The sequence below is a fragment of the Pan troglodytes genome, chromosome 4 (assembly GCF_028858775.2).
Source record: "Pan troglodytes isolate AG18354 chromosome 4, NHGRI_mPanTro3-v2.0_pri, whole genome shotgun sequence".
Taxonomy (NCBI): Eukaryota; Metazoa; Chordata; class Mammalia; order Primates; family Hominidae; genus Pan; species Pan troglodytes.
In genome coordinates, this window is record NC_072402.2 from 132,698,858 (window position 1) to 132,719,804 (window position 20,947).

The window sequence follows — 20,947 nt, forward strand, 5'->3', positions numbered from 1 at the left end:
GTACCAAGTGCTGTGCTAAGTACCTTTGTATACCTTATCTCATTGTTTATTAGAATGTAATCACATGACTTTTAAAATTATTATCTCCATTTTACTGATAAGAAAACTGAGAGGGCCAGGCATGGTGGCTCACGCCTATATTCCCAGCACTTTGGGAGGCTGAGGCAGGTGGATCATGAGGTCAGGAGTTCAAGACCAGCCTGGCCAAGATAGTGAAACCCTGTCTCTGCTAAAACTACAAAAATTAGCCAGGCGTGGTGGCAGATGCCTGTAATCCCAGCTGCTCAGGATGCTGAGGAGAATCGCTTCAATCCGGGATGCAAAGGCTGCCGTGAGCCGAGATCATCCCACTGCACTCCAGCCTGGGCAGCAGAGTGAGACTCTGTCTCAAAAAGAAAAAAGAAAACTGAGACTGATAGTTAAATTGCATGATAATTAAGTGGTAGAATCAGGATTTGAATCCAGGACTCCCTGGCTCAAAAGGCCATGCCCTTAACAATTGCATTGCTGTCTATCAGTGATGTTGATTAGCATTGTACATCTTCTAATGCTAAACAAGAATAAGGCATTATAGGCAGAGTAGAATTTCTCCTTATACATAGTTTAATGTGGGTTAACTCTATGTTTGAATAATTAGAACAGACTTTCATGGCTGGGCATGGTGGCATGCGCCTGTAGTCCCAGCTACTTGGGAGGCTGAGGCAGGAGGATCCCTTGAGTGATCCCTTGAGCTCAGGAGGTTGAGGCTACAGTGATCTATGATTGTGCCTGTGAACAGCCCCTGCATTCCACCAGCCTGGGCAACATAGTGAGACCCTGTCTCTATAAAAATAAAAAACAGGCTTTTGTCCCTTCCCTTCACATAATCTAGACAATCAGATTATGAGATGAGAAGGGCTGGGAAAGTGAATATTGTTTTTCCACAGATAATTCCATACGTGGTCAAATGGATTTTGCTTGAACTTTCTCCCTTTTCCTATAGGGAAAACCTTCAGGCCTCAAATGTCAACATGGAAATCTTTATCCCAAATAAAATTGGCTCCGAGAGAGGTACCATAGTGAATGATATAGAATTGTTTAAAATGGCATCTTCTGTATTTCTCACTGTTAACTAGGAAATACACACTTAGGTCATTTGGTGATCCCAAAAACATAGCTTGACTAACATCATATTGGTTTTTCTGGATAGGGGTAATGAAGTTAAATATTTGTTTACGTGGGTGTAATGGGTATTGCCCTGTGAATGCCACTCTAACTTTGTAATTCATGTGCCATTACCCTAAGAGTCTTACCAAGTATTTGTGCATTCTGGAACAATAGAGACAGACTCTCCTATTGTTTGCAGTTACCTTCATAAAAAATTGAAAACAAGCAAAAAAATGAGTTTTTTCCTTCTTCTTAAGACAAGTTTGCCTTCTGCTTAACGAAATTGTTTCCACTCCCCGTGTGGTATAAAGACAGAGCCCCGTCAGTCCACACTTAGTCGTGTGACTGGTTTGCAGCCCTCTGCTCATTTCCTGGCTTGCCTTCTGCCCTGAGGTGGGTGCACTGTCACCTTGAAATGGCAGTGCAGGGCAGTAGCAGGAAGAACCCAAGCAGGCAAGCTGGGCTTCTGTTTCACTCTAGGTGCCAATAGTCTTTGATTTGTTCCTGTCCTGCCTGGGAGGTGAGATGAAGAAGTTGTTCATTTCTGCTGGTGCTTTTGCTTAAGACACCCTCAGGAGACCTTTTTCCATAGTCTTGTGGGTTGCCTTAGTTAGCAGCCCAATCACTAAAAACAAAAGGAACAGAGCTGCAAGAAAAGTGGCTCCTAATATTTGGAGCCAGGTAGTGAGACCCAGAGCACTGGGTTGAAGGGAAATTATTCCCGTGCTATTTTGTAGAGTCTTGTCCTGAGGACAATTAAATAGTCCAGACGGGTCACTAGGTGAGACCAATTTCCTGGTTTGTTTACTGGAGCCTGATAGTTTTTCACCATCCAGCAGTAGGTCACAGTCCTGCTGCACTGTGACCCCAGAGGCCTGCAGAGAGCAGTCCTTTCATAGTTGATTTCCACAGGCTTCCCTAAGGATCCTTGCCTGTCTTTATGTGGTTGGATTGCTCTGTTGTGTCTCTCAGGCTTAGGGTAGAGGACAATGTCAGTAATTACTCTTGACTTCATCTTATGCAGGCATTTGGCTTTATGTCCCGAGTTGCCCTACAAGCAGAGAAGATGAATCATCACCCAGAATGGTTCAATGTATACAACAAGGTAACTAAACTGCCTTATTTGGGAATCACCTTAATTATGGAGTTTAAGAAACTTCTTTCTTCCTTGTCATCTTGTGCAGCTAAATGTCATTGTACTTAAGAAAGTCTTATCCTTTCTCTCAGAATCCCTGTGTATTATTGCAAATTAGTAACACATTCTCAGGTCTGCTCCTAAGAACAGTGAATAAGCTCTTTATTTTCATGCTTGTCTTTCTACTGAAGCTAATATGAGAAAGTTGGGCCAAATGAGGCTCCTGAATTAAACCGGAGTATCAGCCATGCAGATATGTTTCAAAACTTAAGGTAAATTATTGAAAGAAATGGTAGCAAATCAGATAGATATGGCCTCATTTATCTCGTTGAAATATTTTTACTCAAGAACTGTGCTTTGAAAACTATTAAATTTTGTATCCTGCGTAGGAACTGACCTTATTTAAGACAAAGGACAGACTAAAAAGTTTTGAGGGAACACAGTGAGAAGAACCTTGTTCCTCCCAAAGTGTCCTTGCCTTTATGGTCATGCCATTTGAAATGTCTTATCATCTAGATTTCTATGAAGTCTTCTCTGTGAAAATCTTTGAAAAAAGAGAATTTCACAATACTCACGTGACTTAATAGAATAACTCAGAGCACCTTGGTACCAGGCTAAACTTTTCTTTGCTATTTGCTTCTCTTTGCTCGTAATTTTGCTTTTACTTTATAATCAATTCATCAAGAAACAGCATTCCATCCATCCTTTACTCCCATTTCCCTAATTTAGAAATGTGCTTTTTTTTTTTTTTTTTTGAGTTGGAGTCTGGCTCTGTTGCCCAGGCTGGAGTGCAGTGCTGCGATCTCAGCTCACTGCAGCCTCCACCTCCCGAGTTCAAGCGATTCTGCTGCCTCAGCCTCCCGAGTAGCTGGGATCACAGGCGTGCAGGGTAACTTTTATATTTTTAGTAGATACGGGGTTTCACCATGTTGGCCAGGGTGGTCTCAAACTCCTGAACTCAGGTGATCCGGCTTCCCAAAGTGCTGAGATTACAGGTGTGAGCCACCATGCCCAGCCAAAATGTGCTTTTTAAACGTTGCTGCTAAGATATTACATTTGATAGCTTGGTTTTTCTCAGTGGCCTGAAAATAGTTGATGTAATTAAAGTAATGAGAGTTCAATTGGAACCTCAGTCTCTCTTTTTATTTAAAGAAACAAGATTTGAGATTCCGGCAGCTGCATTGCCTCTTCATGGAAGAGAACTTTTTATTTCAAGGTGGCTGTTGAGCCAGGCCTAATGTAGACTATGCCCCTGGAGTTCGCTGGGTTTTGGAAATGTTTTGCTTATTCATAATGTAGTATTTTCTAAATCATTTAATCCCCCTAATTCTCAAATATGAATGTTGAATAATAGACTGATTTCTGAACTGCCAAAGGAAAATAACCATGATTTGCTGCTCAGAGTTTTAAAAACTGCTTTTCTTTTTCTTAGGTCCAGATAACTCTCACCTCACATGACTGTGGTGAACTGACCAAAAAAGATGTGAAGCTGGCCAAGTTTATTGAAAAAGCAGCTGCTTCTGTGTGATTTCTTCCAAAATACATGTAAAATCTTGTACACATCTTAGCTGCAATGTATGTTGAAGGAAATTTATGTGAACAAATAGAGTTGTTCTTTTTTTTTTTTTTTAAGACAGAGTGTTGCTCTGTCGCCCAGGCCAGAGTGCAGTGGCATGATCTCGGCTCACTGTAACCTCCGCCTCCCAGGTTCAGGCGATTCTCCTGCCTCAGCCTCCTGAGTAGCTGGGATTACAAGCACGTGTCACCACGCCTGGCTAATTTTTGTATTTTTAGTATAGACAGGGTTTTACCACGTTGGTCAGGCTGGTCTCGAACTCCTGACCTCGTGATCCGCCCGCCTCAGCCTCCCAAAGTGCTGGGATTACAGGCATGAGCCACCGTGCCTGGCTGTTGAATTGTTCTTAAGGCATCATATCTAGAAGCAAAGAAAAAAGAAAAATAACAATTTAAGTTGTGTAAATTGTTTGCCTTTATATATTACATTTGGTAAAATCAGTGCTTAAATACGCAATGATTTAAACTGGAACCTGAGGTATTTTTCATGCTATCTAATCATATACCTAAGATAAACCAACCCAGTTACTTATATTAATAATATTCAGAAAGAGAAGTGGCTTTTTTTTTTTTTTTTGAGACGGAGTCTTGCTCTGTCACCAGGCTGGAGTGCAGTGGTGGGATCTCGGCTCACTGCAACCTCTGCCTCCCAGGTTCAAACGATTCTCCTGCCACAGCCTCCCGAGTAGCTGGGACTATAGGCACGTGCCACCGCGCCTAGCTAATTTTTGTATTTTTAGTAGAGATGGGGTTTCATTATGTTAGCCAGGATGGTCTCGATCTACTGACCTCGTGATTCACCTGCCTCCACCTCTGAAAGTGTTGGGATCACAGCCATGAGCCACTGCGCTTGGCCAGAAGTGGCATTCTTAAATTCAAGAAATTGGGATGGGGAGTATTCACACATTTTATAACCCAGAAATTCAAGCAATTTTGGTGACTACAAATGCATTGTGTTGGAGAATAGTTGTAAGGTGGAAAAAGAATTAGGAACTCGACAGATAGTGAGTTTTAACTTTAAATAACAATTCTTCTTTTGTTTTGTTTTGTTTGAGACGGGGTCTCACTCTGCTGCCCAGGCTGGAGTGCAGTGGCAGGATCACGGTTCATTGCAGCCTTAACCTCCTGGGCTCAAGCAGTTCTCCCTCCTCAGCCTCCAGAGTAGCTGGGACTATAGGCAAGTGCCACCACGCCTGACTAATTTTTAAATTTTTTGTAGAGATGGGGTCTCCCATCTTGCCCAGGCTGGCCTTGAACTCTTGGGCTCAAGCAAGCCTCCCACCTCTGCCTCCCAAAGTCCAAGGATTACAGGTGTGAGCCATTGCCCCCAGCCAGTATAACAGTTTGTGTGTGTGTGTGTGTGTGTGTGTGTGTGTGTGTGTTTGACACGGGGTCTCATTCTGTTGCCCAGGCAGGAGTGTAGTGGTGCGACCATGGCTCACTGTAGTCTTGACTTCTCAGGCTCAAGTGATCCTCTCACCTCAGCCTCCTGAGTAGCTGCGGTTACAGGCATGCATCACCACACCTGGCTTATTTTTAAAACTTTTTTGTGGAGACAGGGTCTTACTATGTTGCCATGGCTGGTCTAGAACTTCTGGGCTCGAGTGATCCTCCTGCCTTGGCCTCCCAAAATGTTGGGATTACAGGTGTGAGCCACTGTGTCATAACAATTATTTTAAAATTTTTATTTATTTATTTTTAATAATTATACAAGATGGAGTCTCACTATGTTGCCCAGGCTGGTCTTGAATGCCTGGGCTCAAATGATCTTCCTGCCTTGACCCCCCAAAGTGCTGGGATTACAGGCGTGAGCCACTGCGCCTGGCCTATAACAATTCTTATGAAGCTAAAGTTGATTTGGATTTTAGCTGCCGTTACTACTTAAATAATTAATTAGATTAAACAAGTCACAAAAATTGGATGAGCTATCTTGGTGTGTTTTCTTTACTTTTCTCTTTCAACAGAGAGTTGAAGGAGAGGACAAGTGTCTTGTCTGTGGCTTCCAGGAATGTGTGGCAATACAAGATTTACTGTTACAGCAGCCAACTCACCAAGTCATTATTTGACTTACTGAGTTAAGGAGGAACTAAGGGTCATTTTCCCCCCATCATTTGCATGTTTTGACTCCTGAACTGAGGGTCTACGGCCACTGAAGCTAGAAGCTAGAAGGGTGTTACTCAGTAGTGAGCTCTACTTACTCCATGTGTCGCTGACAGATGTAAAAAGGAATATCAAGTAATCTATTATTTAAAAATTGTAATGAGTGTTTTTTGAAGGAATTCAGGAATATACTACTAACGAGATTATGATGCAGATATATCCATCCATGAAGCATTTGTTAGTCCCTTGAAGCATCATGGTAGTGGAATTTAACATGGATCATCTTTGTAAACCCACCTCTCTTTAGGGGCCAGAGAAATCACTGTTTGTTACAACAAGCAAACCTTTCCCTCTCCATGTCACCCTTGCCCCAAACCTGAGAAACATATGGGAACATGGCACAGAGGCTGAGCTCTCTGAAGCCAGTTCCTGGCTGGTTTTGCTGGCCAGGGAGAGGCAGGCGTGGTCAGTTGCCCTGTGGACATGTGGTGTGCAGGGAGAGAAGAGGGAAAAGAGCCACTCAGGCTCTCTGGCTGCCAGGGGATCCAGACTCTTAGCACTAGAACTTCTGTTTCTTAGAATTCTTCCTAAGGAAAAGACAAAACTGTGTTTTTATAAGCTGTTTCCTATAGTGTAGATTTGGGACTTTTATACATTTTATTACCAAATATTTTTAGTTAAGTGCTTCAATTTTCAACATTAATTCTTTAAAATTTTCTTTTGAGAATCATCACCTGGATTTACATGAATTTTTTAAGCATGAAAAAATTTAAACATATTCAAAAGTACATGAATAGTACATTGAAGCCTTATATACAGATCACCCAGATATAAAAATTACGAAGATTTTGTCCCAGTTGCTTCATTTTCCCTGTTTCCTTCTTTGCTAAAGTATTTAAAAGCAAATCCCAGATAGCTTATCATTTCACCCCTATATCCTTCAGTAAGTTTCTATGGAAAATATGGCCATTTTCTTGTATAAACCACAGTACCTCTGTTTTTTTTTTTGAGATAGAGTCTCACACTGTCGCCCAGGCTGGAGTGCAATGGCGTGATCTTGGCTCACTGCAACCTCTGCCTCCCAGGTTCAGGCGATTCTCCTGCCTCAGCCCCCCGGGTAGCTGGGATTACAGGTGTGTGCCACCATGCCCAGCTAATTTTTTTTGTATCTTCAGTACAGATGGGGTTTCACCATGTTGGCCAGGATGGTCTCGAGCTCCTGACCTCGTGATCGCCCGCTTAGGCCTCCCAAAGTGCTGGGATTATAGGCATAAGCCACAGCGCCTGGCCCACAGTACCATTTTTATACCTAACAAAGTGATTCCTTGGTGCACTTAATACCTAGGCAAAATCAAATTGTCCTGAAGGTCATGAATGTCCTTGGACAGTAATCTGGTTCTAATCGAGGATCTATATGAAGCCCACCAATCGCATCTGGTTGTTGTGTCTCTTTAGTCTGTCAGTCTGGAGCAAGCTCCCCTCTCTTCCTCATTTCCCCATGTTATTTATTTATTGTAAAAACTGGGTCAGTTGTGCTGTAGAAGATTCTGCTTTCTGGATTTGTTTGTTTCTTCCTGTGGTGTCATTTAACTTGTTTTACTATACCCTAAACAGAACCCTTTTCCTCTGTTTTGAGCAGAAGTCTGAGAGGCTAAACTTGATGGCTGTGTTAACATATGTCACGTGTAGCACAGTGGAGAAAGCAGGATATGGCTCATAATGACAGTGGTGAAGACCTGCGAATGAAGTTGCTAGTTATCACCTACATTAGGGTTTGACATAGGTCTATGTTATGGGTCACTGCATCTGCTGGAACTCACAGACTTTACTATAGAGAATCAAAGATCCCGTATCCGAAGTCTATGGAAATGCTCATGGTGGTAAATTCCAACAGAATGAAACACCAAACTTGCTTCAAGTAACTCACGTTTCAACTTGAAAGAGATATTGTCAAAATTGGAGGCCCCCAGATTCCTGTCTGTTCCAAATCTTTGCATGATGACAGTGGTTTCTCTGATGTGGTAAGCTTTGGCTTTCTTCTATTTTCTTTCTAAAAGATCACTGGAGTAGAGAGGAGTTAAACAGACATGACCTTTGACCTCTTGCATGACCTCCACAGATAGCAAACCGGGCCGACACATGGTTGACGATGTCCTTTTCTACAATGAAGTTAATGAAAGTTCTGAAAATAATGATTACTTTCTGACATTGATAGGATTTAGGAAACCTCTGGATAAATAGCTTAAGCATGGCTGTTTATGTTTTTGCTATAGACAAAAAGCAACAGCATGTACATTGTATTTGGACACCAGCCTGCTTCCGTTAATATATTGAACTATTGGACCACTAGGGTTAGTAGGGAGTGGTCTATACACTTTCTGATTCAGCATTCAGAAACATTCTAGGTGGACTCTGTAGCTTTCAGTTTTGTGAAGTTATCAGAAAAACATCGGGAGGGTTTGGCCATCATATGTGAGCTTTGTGTTTCAATGCCAGTTACTCAGGATTAGTAAATTAATGACTGTCCAGAGGACTTCAGGGTCACCAAGCTGCTGCACCTGCCATTGGCTGACTCTCCCCGGCTATCTGTGGCTGAGATGGTGCTGCTTAGGTCACGCAGAGCATGAGCTGCTGCTGAAAGGGCACAGGAGATGGCCCTTGGGCTTCTCATCCCAGGATGCCTGCCCTGCCCACCAATCCATGAGAAGATATGTATGATTTCAGTAGGCCCTGGATCAGCTTGTCACCTCTGGTTTCCTGTTTGCTTTCCACTCACTCAGCTGGAGTTTCATTTCCAGACTAAAGTCTTCATCATTGGCTTCAGAAACAGCATTCATCTGTGGCTGTGCTGATGTAGTACACCAAGAACAACTGGGCTCTTCTCTGTCACTTTCAGTGGGCTACCTTCCCTCACCTCTCCAAGCAGCATGAAAGAATTCTTTACATTTTTAATCTCTTTTTTGTTTTTCCCTGAAAGTATGCTTTGGTGCTTAAAGAGAGAAGTCACAAAAGTATACTACTGAGTTTCCTGGAGATGAAATCCTGTTGTCCCTAGCTACATGAATGAGCACAGGGATCCCTGATGCCATTATTTTGTATATTCATACGGCACACACTTACTGAGGGCCTTCTGTGTGCCCTAGGGGATTGAGCACAGTGACATATCAGGGCAGGTAGAAACAGATGGAGAGCTGATGCGGGCTCTCTTAGAGCAGCTGCCCCAGGAGGCCCCTGTGGATGGATGTTGGGCAGGAGCCCTGAGACGTTAGGGGCATATAACTAAAGGACATAGCAGGAGTTATAGGAGGAGCTGATCCCTGAGGGAAACAATGAAGAGGGAGAAGATGGGGCTAAAGTTTGAATTGTGGGGACATTAATCACAGTGATTCTTAAAACTTTGCTGTTGATGATTTTCAATGGAGAAAATGAGTACGTAAGATGTTATTTCCCAGTTCAGTATATTGGTTGCCCACAAAGTATTTTCCTACCATGAATGGTCATATATACTTGTTGTAGAATACCAGGGACAGCAGAGATGGTGGGGTGGTTACTTCCTTTTCTTACAGCCCAAGAACTTTGGTGTCCAGGAAATTGACCAGTTTAGCCACTGAGCATTTAATACAACACAGGGCTACCCAGATCCCACTGTCCTGATTTGCCCTGAAAGCCAAAGGAGTTAGGAGAAGGTGAGTGGAGAGAATATATTAATCCTGAGAGTTGAACAGAGCAAAAATCCCTATTACTTTTGTACTTAAAACATCTCTGCCACATGTGCTCACTCTTTATATTCTGTTTAGGTGGTTTATATGTGCACATCCCATCCTATGCCTGCAGTTAGCCAATGCAGGGTTTATATTGCCTCCTTTCTTTTTTTCTTTTTCTTTTTTTTTTAAGAGATGGGATCTCATTCTATCATGCAGACTGGAGTGCAGTGGTGTGATCACAGCTCATTGTAACCTCCAACTCCTGGACTCAAGTGATCCTCCTACCTTGGCCTCTCTGGTAGCTGGGACTACAGGTGCATGCCACCACACCCACCTAATTTTTTTTATTTTTATTTTTTGTAGAGACAGTCTCACTATCTTGCTCAGGCTAGTCTTGAACTCCTGGGCTCAAGTTATCTTGCTGCCTCAGCCTCCCATGGGTAATTTTTATTTCCTTTTTTTTTTTTTGGAGATGGAGTTTCGCTCTTGTCGCCCAGGCTGGAGTGCAATGGCACGATCTCGGCTCACTGCAGTCTCCACCTCCTGGGTTCAAGTGATTCTCCATCCTCAGCCTCCTGAATAGCTGAGATTACAGGCAACTGCCACCATGCGCGGCTAATTTTTGTATTTTTTTTTAGTAAGAGATGGGGTTTCACCATGTTGGCCAGACTAGTCTTAAACTCCTGACCTCAAGCGACCTGCCTGCCTTGGCCTCCCAAAGTGCTGGGATTACAGGCATGAGCCGCTATGCCTCGTCGCTGATTTTTATTTCTTATTTTTTTTTTAGAGATGGGGGTCTCACTATGTTGCTCAGGCTGATCTCAAACTCCTGGCCTCAAGTGATCCTCCCACCTTAGCCTCCCAAGTTGCTGGAATTATAAGTGTGAGCCACTATCCCTACCTCACTATTACCTTCTTTGCTTCTCTTGTTTTCTTTTGTTCTAAGTCAAACCCATCACAATCTTTTCTTGTCCTTCCAGGTGTTTTCCAGTGCTGTGCCCTGGATGTGCTCTCTTTCTCTTAGAGCCCAGAGAACTTGCTTTTCCCCCTTATATATGACCCTTAACTTTTTCTAACACATTATTAAGGGCCTGTGTCTATCAGCTGGGGGCACTTCTTGAAGGGAGGGCCTTTGTGTGGTCTGTTTCTGGTGACTTCCAGCTTTAACCCAGAGCCTCATGATTGCTGGGTGCCCATAGCCTTTTTGCTGAATGGAGGCACTCAGTCTCCTTGGGAAGAGAGAATCCATGATAGACCCACTTGGGAGCTCCCCACTTCAGGGGCCTACACACTGGTAATGCAACAGAATGCCCAAGAGTGACCTCATAAAGCAAGGATTCCCTTTGTGGCCCCTTCTCTGCTGCCTCTCAGAATCCAGACGCTAAGGAAAATCCCTAAGCAGAGATTTTCTGTTGGATGCTAAAAGCAAGGAATAAAAGTTGAAAATTTGGAAAATGTCTCAACACCGTCACCAGCGCCACTCGAGAGTCATTTCTAGTTCACCAGTTGATACTACATCGGTGGGATTTTGCCCAACATTCAAGAAATTTAAGTAAATATTATCTATTTCCATTGCCTGTTAAGAAATGTGCTAGTAGAAGTGTGAGGACAGGGTGTCAGTGTTCTCTCAGCCTCTTCCCTCAGATACTCGTCTGCTTACCAAAATAAGTTGCATGTCCTTGACAATCTGGTTTCTATGATTGGTGAGGCTGGCATGCTATTACCTTTATGTGCCCTGTAGACTTGAATGACCAGTTTGACCAGTTTGACTGTTAGATAATCTGAAGGCTTTTCTCTTTTTTAATAATAGACCCCATCTCAAATCAGATAATGAAAATTACATATCTTGATATATTAGAAAAGTATATACATTCTGGCTGGGCGCGGTGGCTCACACCTGTAATCCCTGCACTTTGGGAGGCTGGGGCGGATCACTTGAGGTCAGGAGTTTGAGACCAGCCTGGCCAACGTGGCGAAACCCCATCTCTACTAAAAATACACAGATTAGCCCGGAGTGATGGTGTGCACCTGTTGTCCCAGCTACTCGGGATGCTGAGGCAGGAGAATCCCTTTAACCTGGGGGGCGGAGGTTGCAGTGAGCCAAGATTGCACCACTGCACTCCAACCTGGGTGACAGAACGAGACTCTGTCTCAGAAAAAAAAAAAAAGAAAAGGAAAAAGAAAAATATATATTCTATTTTTTTAACTTATGAGAATGTGTTCATTTCATTTGTAACATATAATGGGAAACAGTAATACGTACTCTTTGAGAAAAATTGCAAAGCACAGATAAATGGAAATAAACAGGAAAAAGAATCACCTATAACCTCACCATCCATAGACAGACACTGTTAAAATTTTGGCATGTTTCCTGCTGATTTTTTCTACTGCTGATTTTTGCACAGGTGAGATAATTTTGAACAGAATTTTGTATCTTTGGTTTTTGTGTTTTGCTGCACACAAAAACAAAAGATATAAAAATGGATCATAAACATTTTTCTAAATCCTAAAAAATGCATAGACATATTTTAGTGCCTGTATTTCACAAGATGGACATACCATAATTTACTTACACAGTCCTTTTTGTTAGATGTTTAAATTGTTTTCAAGCTTCTCAGTGCTGGAAAAAATACTGAGATAGACATGTTTAGTTGAAGTTATTTCATTTCAGGTTATATTATCTTGGGTCAGAGAATGAATGGTTCTCAGGCTTTTCAAAAGAGCTGGTCAGTTTTTATGCCTCTGGCAGTTTTTGAGAGTGCTCAATCATACTACACTGTTGCCAGCATTAGATCTTATCACATTTAAGTCATTGCTAATTTTATAAACAAAAACAATGGTTTTACTTTGCATCTCCCTGATTAGTATTGCTGTAGAACATATTTGGAGAAGTTTGTTTGTCTTTGGTATTTATTTCATGAATAGATTGTGTGCCCATTTTCTCTTGGGGTATTCAGTTTTTTATTACTGATGTGAGCATGTGTATGGGTGATTATTTGATGATTATCAGTTTTGCTTAGTAGACTGGCAATATTTAGTCTTGCTGTCACTGTGTTCCCAGTGCCTACTAGATTGCTTGATATGTAGTTGCCACTCAATAAAGATTTGTTGAGTAAATGAAGATGACACTTTGTTTTGCTGGAGAAGGAGTGGTGACCATTCTTTTTCAGAGGTCCAGGGAGAGGGAGCTAAGTAACTGAGTGGGGACAGAGTATCCATGATCATCATATATATGTCAGTGGTCATTTATTCAACATCTCATTGCTATTTAAAAGTATATGTAAATTTATATTCACACAAGGGAGAAAGAAGAGCCTTGTCCCTACAAAAAGGTATGCATTTTATGGGGATCTAGCTCTATTGTGCTGTAACCATACTTCACATTCAACTTTTTGACAGGAGGAACGATGATGAATGTCGGGCATTTGTGAAGAGAGTCATAATGAGCCGTTTCTTTAAGATAATTATGATTAGCACTGTCACATCGAATGCGTTTTTTATGGCCTTGTGGACCAGTTATGACATAAGGTACCGCTTGTTCAGACTTCTTGAGGTAAGCAGACAAAATGGGTCCATTTTCTTCTTTTTTTAAAACATGCTTTATTTCTGGAAACATTATAAGATTTTTTTTTTTTTTTTTTTTTTCCGAGACAGAATCTCATTCTGTCAGGCTGGAGTGCAGTGGCGTGATCTCAGCTCACTGCAACCTCCATCTCCACCTCCCGGGTTCAAGCGATTCCTCTGCCTTAGCCTCCTGAATAGCTGGGATTATAGGCACCCGCCACCACGCCCAGCTAATTTTGTATTTTTAGTAGAGACGGGGTTTCACCTTCTTGGCCAGGATGGTCTTGATCTCTTGACCTCGTGATCCACCCGCCTCAGCCTCCCAAAGTGCTGGGATTACAGGCGTTAGCCACCATGCCCAGCCCATTATAAGATTTTAAAGGTATTTTGCTTCAAGAAATTTTCTGTAGAATTCTAAAAATACTCTAAAATCTGGGAAGAGGGTGGCAAGAGCAGCAGTGGTGACATGGTGGATTTTTTTTTTTTTTTTTTTGAGACAGAGTCTCGCCCTGTTGCCCAACCTGCAGTGCAATGGTGCTATCTTGGCTCACTGCAACCTCTGCCTCCCAGGTACAAGTGATTCTCCTGCCTCAGCCGACTGAGTAGCTGGGATCACAGGCGCACACCATCATGCTTGGGTAATTTTTGTGTTTTTAGTAGAGATAGGGTCTTGCCATGTTGGCCAGGATGGTCTTGAACTCCTGACCTCAAGTGATCTGCCTGTGTCGGGCTCCCAAAGTGCTGGCATTACGGGCATGAGCCATCGCGCCTGGCCAGTGACATGGTTTTTAAGTCTCCTTGAATCTCCTCTCAAAAACCGAGCAAGCCTGGGCAACAAAGTGGGACTCCTATCTCTCTCTTTTTTTTTTTTGTTTTGAGACGAAGTCTCGCTCTGTCACCCAGGCTGGAGTGCAGTGGTGCAATCTCGGCTCACTGCAAGCTCCACCTCCTGGGTTCACGCCATTCTCCTGCCTCAGCCTCCCGAGTAGCTGGGATTACAGGCGCCCACCACAACGCCCGGCTAATTTTTTGTATGTTTAGTAGAGATGGGGTTTCACCGTGTTAGCCAGGATGGTCTCAATCTCCTGACCTCGTGATCCGCCCTCCTCGGCCTCCCAGAGTGCTGGTATTACAGACGTTAGCCACTGTGCCCGGCCCCTCCCATCTCTATTAAAAAAAAATGTTGGGCATGGTGGTGCATACCTTGAGTCCCAGCTACTCTAGAGGTTTAGGTGGGAGAATTGCTTGAGCCTGGGAGTTCGAGGCTGCAGTGAGCTGTGATTGCACCACTGCACTCTGGCCTGGGCAACAGAGTGAGACCTTGTCCTAAACAACCAGCCAAAAAAACCAGAGCAACTAGGTAGCAAAGCCAAGAACCCACAGGCAGCATTTACAACAAAACTGGTTAGTTTCCTTACTACAAGCCATAAGAACTGAATAGTATGTCTCTGTGGGGGAAGAAACAGAGGGAAGCCATTATTTATTTATTAGAAAGTGTGATGGGCTGATGTGAGAACAGCATTTGATATCAGGAACGGTATTGTCTAATCCAATACTGGGCTAGATCAAGAGGTTCCTGGTAATTTTTGAAGGGGCTAGAGGAGCAAATGGTATGAACTTTCAAAGCTGACCAGCTAGAGGTCTTTTTAAAGACAGGATCCCACAGTTGGGATAAATACTGGAAATGGAATAAAAATTGAGCAGGTTAGAGACATAGAGATGAAGGAAGAGAAGGTTCAGATAAAATTGGAGGAGGAACCAGGATACCTCAAAAATCAAGCTACTGCGTTTTTAAACACAACACAAAAGCAGAAGAATGAGCTCAGTGAGGTTAGAACCACACCATCTTCTAAAAGCTCAAGAAAACAAATTTTATGTAAAACAGCACAATAGAAAAAGATTGATGCTGCTATAGTTGTGTTTTTAGAAAAAAAAGGGTTGAGATAAAGTCTCATACAAAATTACTGTAAGAAAAAAGAGAATGAGGTAGAGAATAATCCCCTTATACAGGCTGAGCATCCCGAATTTGAAAATCTGGAACCTGGAATGCTCCAAAATACAAAATATTCTGAGCACTGACGTGACACTCAAAGGAAATGCTTACTGGAGCATTTTGGATTTTGGATTTTCAGATGTGGGTTGCTCAACTGGTAAAGAAAATGCAAATATTCCAAAATCCAAAAACTTTGAAATCCAAAACACTTCTGTTCCCAAGCATTTCAGATAAGAGATACTTAACCCGTAGATAATGAAAGCCCACCACAAAGACATGCCCACAAAACAGGGAGAGACTGTAGCATATGACTTTAAAACAAGCCAGATGTTTAAGAAAGTGATACAAGATAGGAAAGAACAGAAGTGAAAAGACAAAACTCAGGAAAGAACTAGAAATAAAAATTTCAAAAATAAAGACTAAAATAGACTAAGCAATTAATTGCAACAGATAATAGCTTAAGAGAAGTATAGGATTAAATGTAGGAAATTTTTTAAATCAATAAGAAATGAAGACATGAAAAGGTTTCAAGAGAAAATGATGAACATCGAAGATGGGGAAAAAAAAATCCAGTGTAATGACAATAGGAGCCCCTGAATTTGAAATAAAACAGACACAAAGCAAAGGAACAGAACAAATGCTAAAGTGTATAATCCAAGAAAAGTTACCTGAAACAAAAGATTTGGAACTATACGTTGAAAGAGCACACATTGCATACCTGAGAATATGGAGTTTGAACAATAAACACCAAAACATATTCTAGTAAAATTATTGGATTTTAAAGGAAAGAGGGGGTGAAGGAAACTAAGTATCAATGCAATGTGGCTTATAGGAAGATAAGTACTTATCATCAAACTTTGCTATGGTAATATGTTGTGCCAAAAGAAAATAGAGTTACATATTTAAGATACTTCACCAAAGAAAATGTAAACCAAGAATTTTAGATCAGAAAAATTGACTTTCAAGTATAAAGGACATAGACAAATTCATCAGTATTCAAAAACTTGGGGAATATTGTTTCCAAGAGCCCTTCCTTAGTAATTTACTAAAGAATAGGTTTCAGCCAACCAAAATGATTAGAGAAGCATCAACATTAGGACTGAAGATGAGCATTAAATATGTAGTTATTTGTAGAACTAATATTAATTGTGGTTTAGCAGAGAGAATATAGTATATAATGAATGCATCCTCTGACAGTGAAGATAGAGTATGACTAAAAAATGGGAGACAATGGGGAAAGCCAAGATAAAAAGTTTCAAAATCATTTTCAGTAATCAACTTAGTGGCAACAGTATTAGTAGTGTTATTCTGAGACTTGTATGTGTGTAATACAGGATAAGACAATTGAGTAATTATGGGACAGTTTATTTCTGTCATCTCCTGTGTTCTTAAGAACCAGGATACTCATGGAGGAGAGAACCCAGGACTTCTTTGAGAAATAACCAATTCCAGGTCTAGGGCAGGAGGTACACAAGATGAACCACGATTATCTTGTCATAGACATTAGCAAGGAAGCTATCAAAGACTACTGGGGTCATGTCAAAAGTCTCAGGAGACTATGTGAAGAGTCCTACTGGCCAAAGATGGGACAGTTTGAGCTCCAATAAGAAGAATAATTGCCATGTATTGAAACTCATTAAATAATCTGTGAGGTTTTACTACTGGCCAAAGATGGGACAGTTTGGGCTCCAATAAGAATAATAATTGCAATGTATTGAAATTCACCAAATAATCTATGAGGTTTTAATGATACCCCAAAACAAACTGTCCACTTTTGGAGGATGATAAGGAGCTAATCCTTTATCTTGATAATTAGTAAATTAAGGGAAAGAGTCAAGCATTACTGACCTTATGTGAACTGCAATACTGAGTAAGCATATAGTAGGTGAGGGGAAACATCTTTTTATAGATGTGTCCCCCTTAATAAATGAAAAAGAAATGATAGAATATCACAGTTTTTCAATGCCCAAAGAAGTTATTGATCTAGGCACTGAGCATCAATGAAAAGAGAGACAACCAGAAATTATGTGCCGTCTATAAAAGAACAGCACCTCTAATCTTGCCAAAGAGATCAGGAAATAGGGAGGCCAGAGGGATATGCTGAACTGTACCATGAGCATGCACTCAGCAAAATCCAGACTGGGAGATTTTACAAGTCAAACTCCCCAGGTTCTTTAACAGATAAATTGTAAGGAAAGAAAAAGGAATGGGAGACTTAAAAGATACACCAAAAGTTTAAAAATTTATAAAATGGCAAGACGATTTATTAGTTCTAGGGATGGATACATGAATTTCTATCTATAAAGAAATGCAAGGTATTAATTACTATAAAAATTTGGATAGTGGTTAATTTTGGGTGGAGGGAGGGAGTTGTAATTGGGATGTGGGGCATGTGAGGGGCTTCTGGGATGGCAGAGTTCTATTTCTTGACCTAGGTGGTAGTTACAGGGATATTGGCCTTGAAATAATTTATTACGCTATATATTTGTTCATGTGGTTCTATATGTGTGTTTATTTTGCAATAAAAAGGTTAAAAATATACTCTTCTTATCTTTAGGATAAATAACACATTTCCTTCTTGGGGGTGAAAAGGTTAGCATAAACATAGTGTGGTATCAGAGACAGTCGAGGTGGTGGGATACCACAATTAATGCTTAAAATGTGTCAGATCCACTTGGCACCACTTCTGTGAACATGTTGATATGGCAGTGAATTCCACACCATAAATCCAGAGATTGGTTATGGACTGTGGAACATCATGTTAGGTATAGGACTTGGCAGGGGTCAGGGAAAGAGACAAATTGAGGAGCCTAAACCCTCTGTTTGCCTCCCTGATGCCATAAGGGTCACTAAGCATGTATCCTGGTTTAGGGACCTGGTTTGCAAGCCTAGGGAATGTTCTGTGATGGGCAGACTTTGGAGTTATACAGATTTGGGTTCAAGCCCCAGCTTCCTACCTTATTACTAACTGAGAATTTGGACAAATTACTTAAGCTCTCTGTGGTTTGTCTGCAACATTTGTAAAATGATATAATTAATATACAACTTACAGGGTGGTGGTACAGCCATTGAAAATAACATGTATGAAAGCCCCTGGTTAACTGTGAAACTGAGAAATTATTAACACTTCTGGGAACTCCACTGAAGGTGCCGGGAAAGATGTGAGAGAGCCCTGATCTCTCACCTCTGGCTAACCTTGAGGCTCTGTGCAAGCAGGAAATGAAGGCTGAGGCAGAGTTGTAAGTTGCTAGAGCATTGAACATGTGGAAATGCTGTAGGAAAGCTTATAAAAAAAGACAAACATACAAACAAACAAACAAAAAACCCAGGCAACATAGTGAGACCCTGTCTCTGTGGGGAAAAACAAACAAACAAACAAACAAAAAAACAGGCATGGTGCCATGTGTCTATAGTCCCAGCTGCTCAGAAGGCTGAGGTAAGAGGATTGCTTGAGCTCAGGAGGTCAAGGCTGTAGTGAGCCATGATTGCACCACTGCACTCCCAGCTGGATGACAGAGTGAGACGTTGTCTCTTAAAAAAGACAACAAATAAATGCTGGTGAGGATGTGTGGAGAAAGGGGAACTCATACATTGTTGGCAGGAATGTAAATTAGTACAGCTGTTACGGACAACATTATGGAGGTTCCTCAGAAAATTAGAACTACCATATGATTCAACAATCCCACTACTAAGTATATAGCCAAAGAAAATGAAATCTGTATATTGAAGAGATATCTGCAATCCCATGTTTATTGTAACACTGTTCTAAATAGCCAAGATATGGAATCAACCTAAGTGTTCATCAATGGATGAATGGATTTTAAAATGTGCTATATATACACAATAGAATACTATTCATATGTAACAAAGAACAAAATCCTGTCATTTGCAGCAATGTGGATGAACTTAGAAGACATTATGTTAAGTGAAATAAGCCAAGCACAGAAGAACAAATACTACATGATCTCACTCATGTGGAATCTAAAAAAGTTGACTCATAGAGGTAGTATATTAGTTAGTTTTTGCATTGCTATAAAGAAATACCTGAGGCTGGGTAATTTATAAATAAAAGAGGTTTTATTTTGGCTCATGGTTCTGCAGGCTGTACAGGAAGCATAGTACCAGCATCTGCTTCTGGTGATGCTGGCACCAGATGCTTGGGAGGATTGCTTGAGCCTGAGTGATGGTCTGTGATCACACCTCTGCACTCCAGCCTGGGTGACAGAGCAAGACCCCATACCAAAACAACAAAAACAAAACCCCACCCCACCCCACCCCCAAAAAAACCCAAGGTCTGTTCTATTGCCTCTGCAACCAAGGAGCAGGGTTTCACATTGGGAATGTAAGCTGGTGCAAGGGGTGGGCTCCCGGGGCCTTGGGGAGCTCCACCCCAGTGGCTTTGCACAGTGCACTCCCTGTGTCTGCTCTCATGGGTTGGAGTTGAGTACTTGCAGCTTTTCTAGGCTTAGGATGTAAGCTGCTCATGGCTCTATCATTCTTGGGTCTGGAGAGCAGTGGGTCCCTTCCCAGAGCTCCACTAGGCAGTGCCCTAGTGGAGACTGTGTGGGGGCTCTAGCCCCAAATTTCCTCTTTGCACTGCTTTAGTAAAGGTTCTCTGTGAGGACTCTGGCCCTATAGCAGGCTTCTGCCTGGACACCTGGGCTTTCTTGTACATCTTCTGAAATCTAGGGGAAAGCTGCTAAACCTCCGTCACTCTTGCATTCCCTAAACCCACAGACTTAACACCATGTGGAAGCCACCAAGGCTTGCAGCAGCTTGTGCTCTCAAAAGTCATGGCCCCAGCAATATGGGTTCCAGAGCAGACCTTATTTGAGCTAAGACTGGAGCTGGAGAAGCCAGGATGTGGGGAGCAGTGTCCCAAGGCTGCTCAGGGCAGCAGGGCCCTGGGCCTGGCCCCAGAAATCATTCAGTCCTCTTAGGCCCCTGGGCCTGTTATGAGAGGGGCTGCCTTGATCTCTGAAATGCCTTCAGGGCCTTTTCCCCATTGTCTTGGTTATTAGCACTTAGCTCCCTTTCAGTCATGCTAATCTCTCTAGCAAGTCATTGCTTCATAGCCTGCTTGATGTTCTCTCCTGATAGGGCTTTCTCTGTCTCTGGCAAATGGCGAGTCTGCAAATTGTCCAGACTTTTATACTGTGCTTCCCTTTTAAATATAAGTTCCAACTTTAACCTCTCCTTTCCTCCCATATCTGATCATAGGCTGTTAGAAGCAGCCAGGACACATCTTGAACATTTTGCTGCTTAGAAATTTCTTCCGCTAGATTCCCTAAGTCATCACTCTTATGTTCAGCTTTCCACAAAGCCCTAGGATATGGAAACAATACAACCAAGTTCTTTGCTAAGGGATAACAAGGGTGACCTTTATTGTAGTTCTCAATAGACTCCACATTTCCATCTGAGACCTCATCAGCCTGGGCTTCACTGTCCATATCTTTATCAGCATTTTGGTCACAACCATTTAACCAGTCTCTAAGAGGTTCCAAACTTTTCCTTGTCTTCCTGACTTCTGAGACTTCCAAGCTCTTCCATTCTCCCTGTTACTTAGTTCCAAAGCTGCTTCCACATTTTCAGGTACCTTTATATCGTACCACACTTCTGGTACCATTTTCCCATATTAGTTTTTGTGTTGCTGTAAAGAAATACCTGAGGCTGAGTAATTTATAAAGAAAAGAGGTTATGTTTTGGCTCATGGTTCTGCAGACCATAAAA

The 20,947-nt window shown here is 41.9% G+C and overlaps 2 protein-coding genes across 4 annotated transcripts in view; both read left to right on the forward strand.

The window, feature by feature from the left end:
- PCBD2 (pterin-4 alpha-carbinolamine dehydratase 2) overlaps positions 1–5,777 on the forward strand; it is a 52,788-nt gene extending 47,011 nt beyond the window's left edge. Inside the window, exons 3-4 of the mRNA XM_001168076.7 lie at positions 2,171–2,251; positions 3,714–5,777. Coding sequence (XP_001168076.1) covers positions 2,171–2,251; positions 3,714–3,809 — 177 coding nt within the window. The 3' untranslated portion in view covers positions 3,810–5,777. The remainder of the gene's footprint in view (positions 1–2,170; positions 2,252–3,713) is intronic.
- CATSPER3 (cation channel sperm associated 3) overlaps positions 3,782–20,947 on the forward strand; it is a 51,392-nt gene continuing 34,226 nt past the window's right edge. The window contains exons 1-2 of one of the 3 annotated variants that reach the window (XM_016953862.4): positions 3,782–3,856; positions 13,060–13,213. In XM_016953862.4, the coding sequence (XP_016809351.1) occupies positions 3,855–3,856; positions 13,060–13,213 (156 nt within the window). In that variant the 5' untranslated portion in view covers positions 3,782–3,854. Of the gene's footprint in view, positions 3,857–7,595; positions 7,978–8,317; positions 11,213–13,059; positions 13,214–20,947 lie in introns of those variants that run through there. The other 2 variants (XM_009449684.4, XM_527015.8) reach the window with 2 other exon arrangements.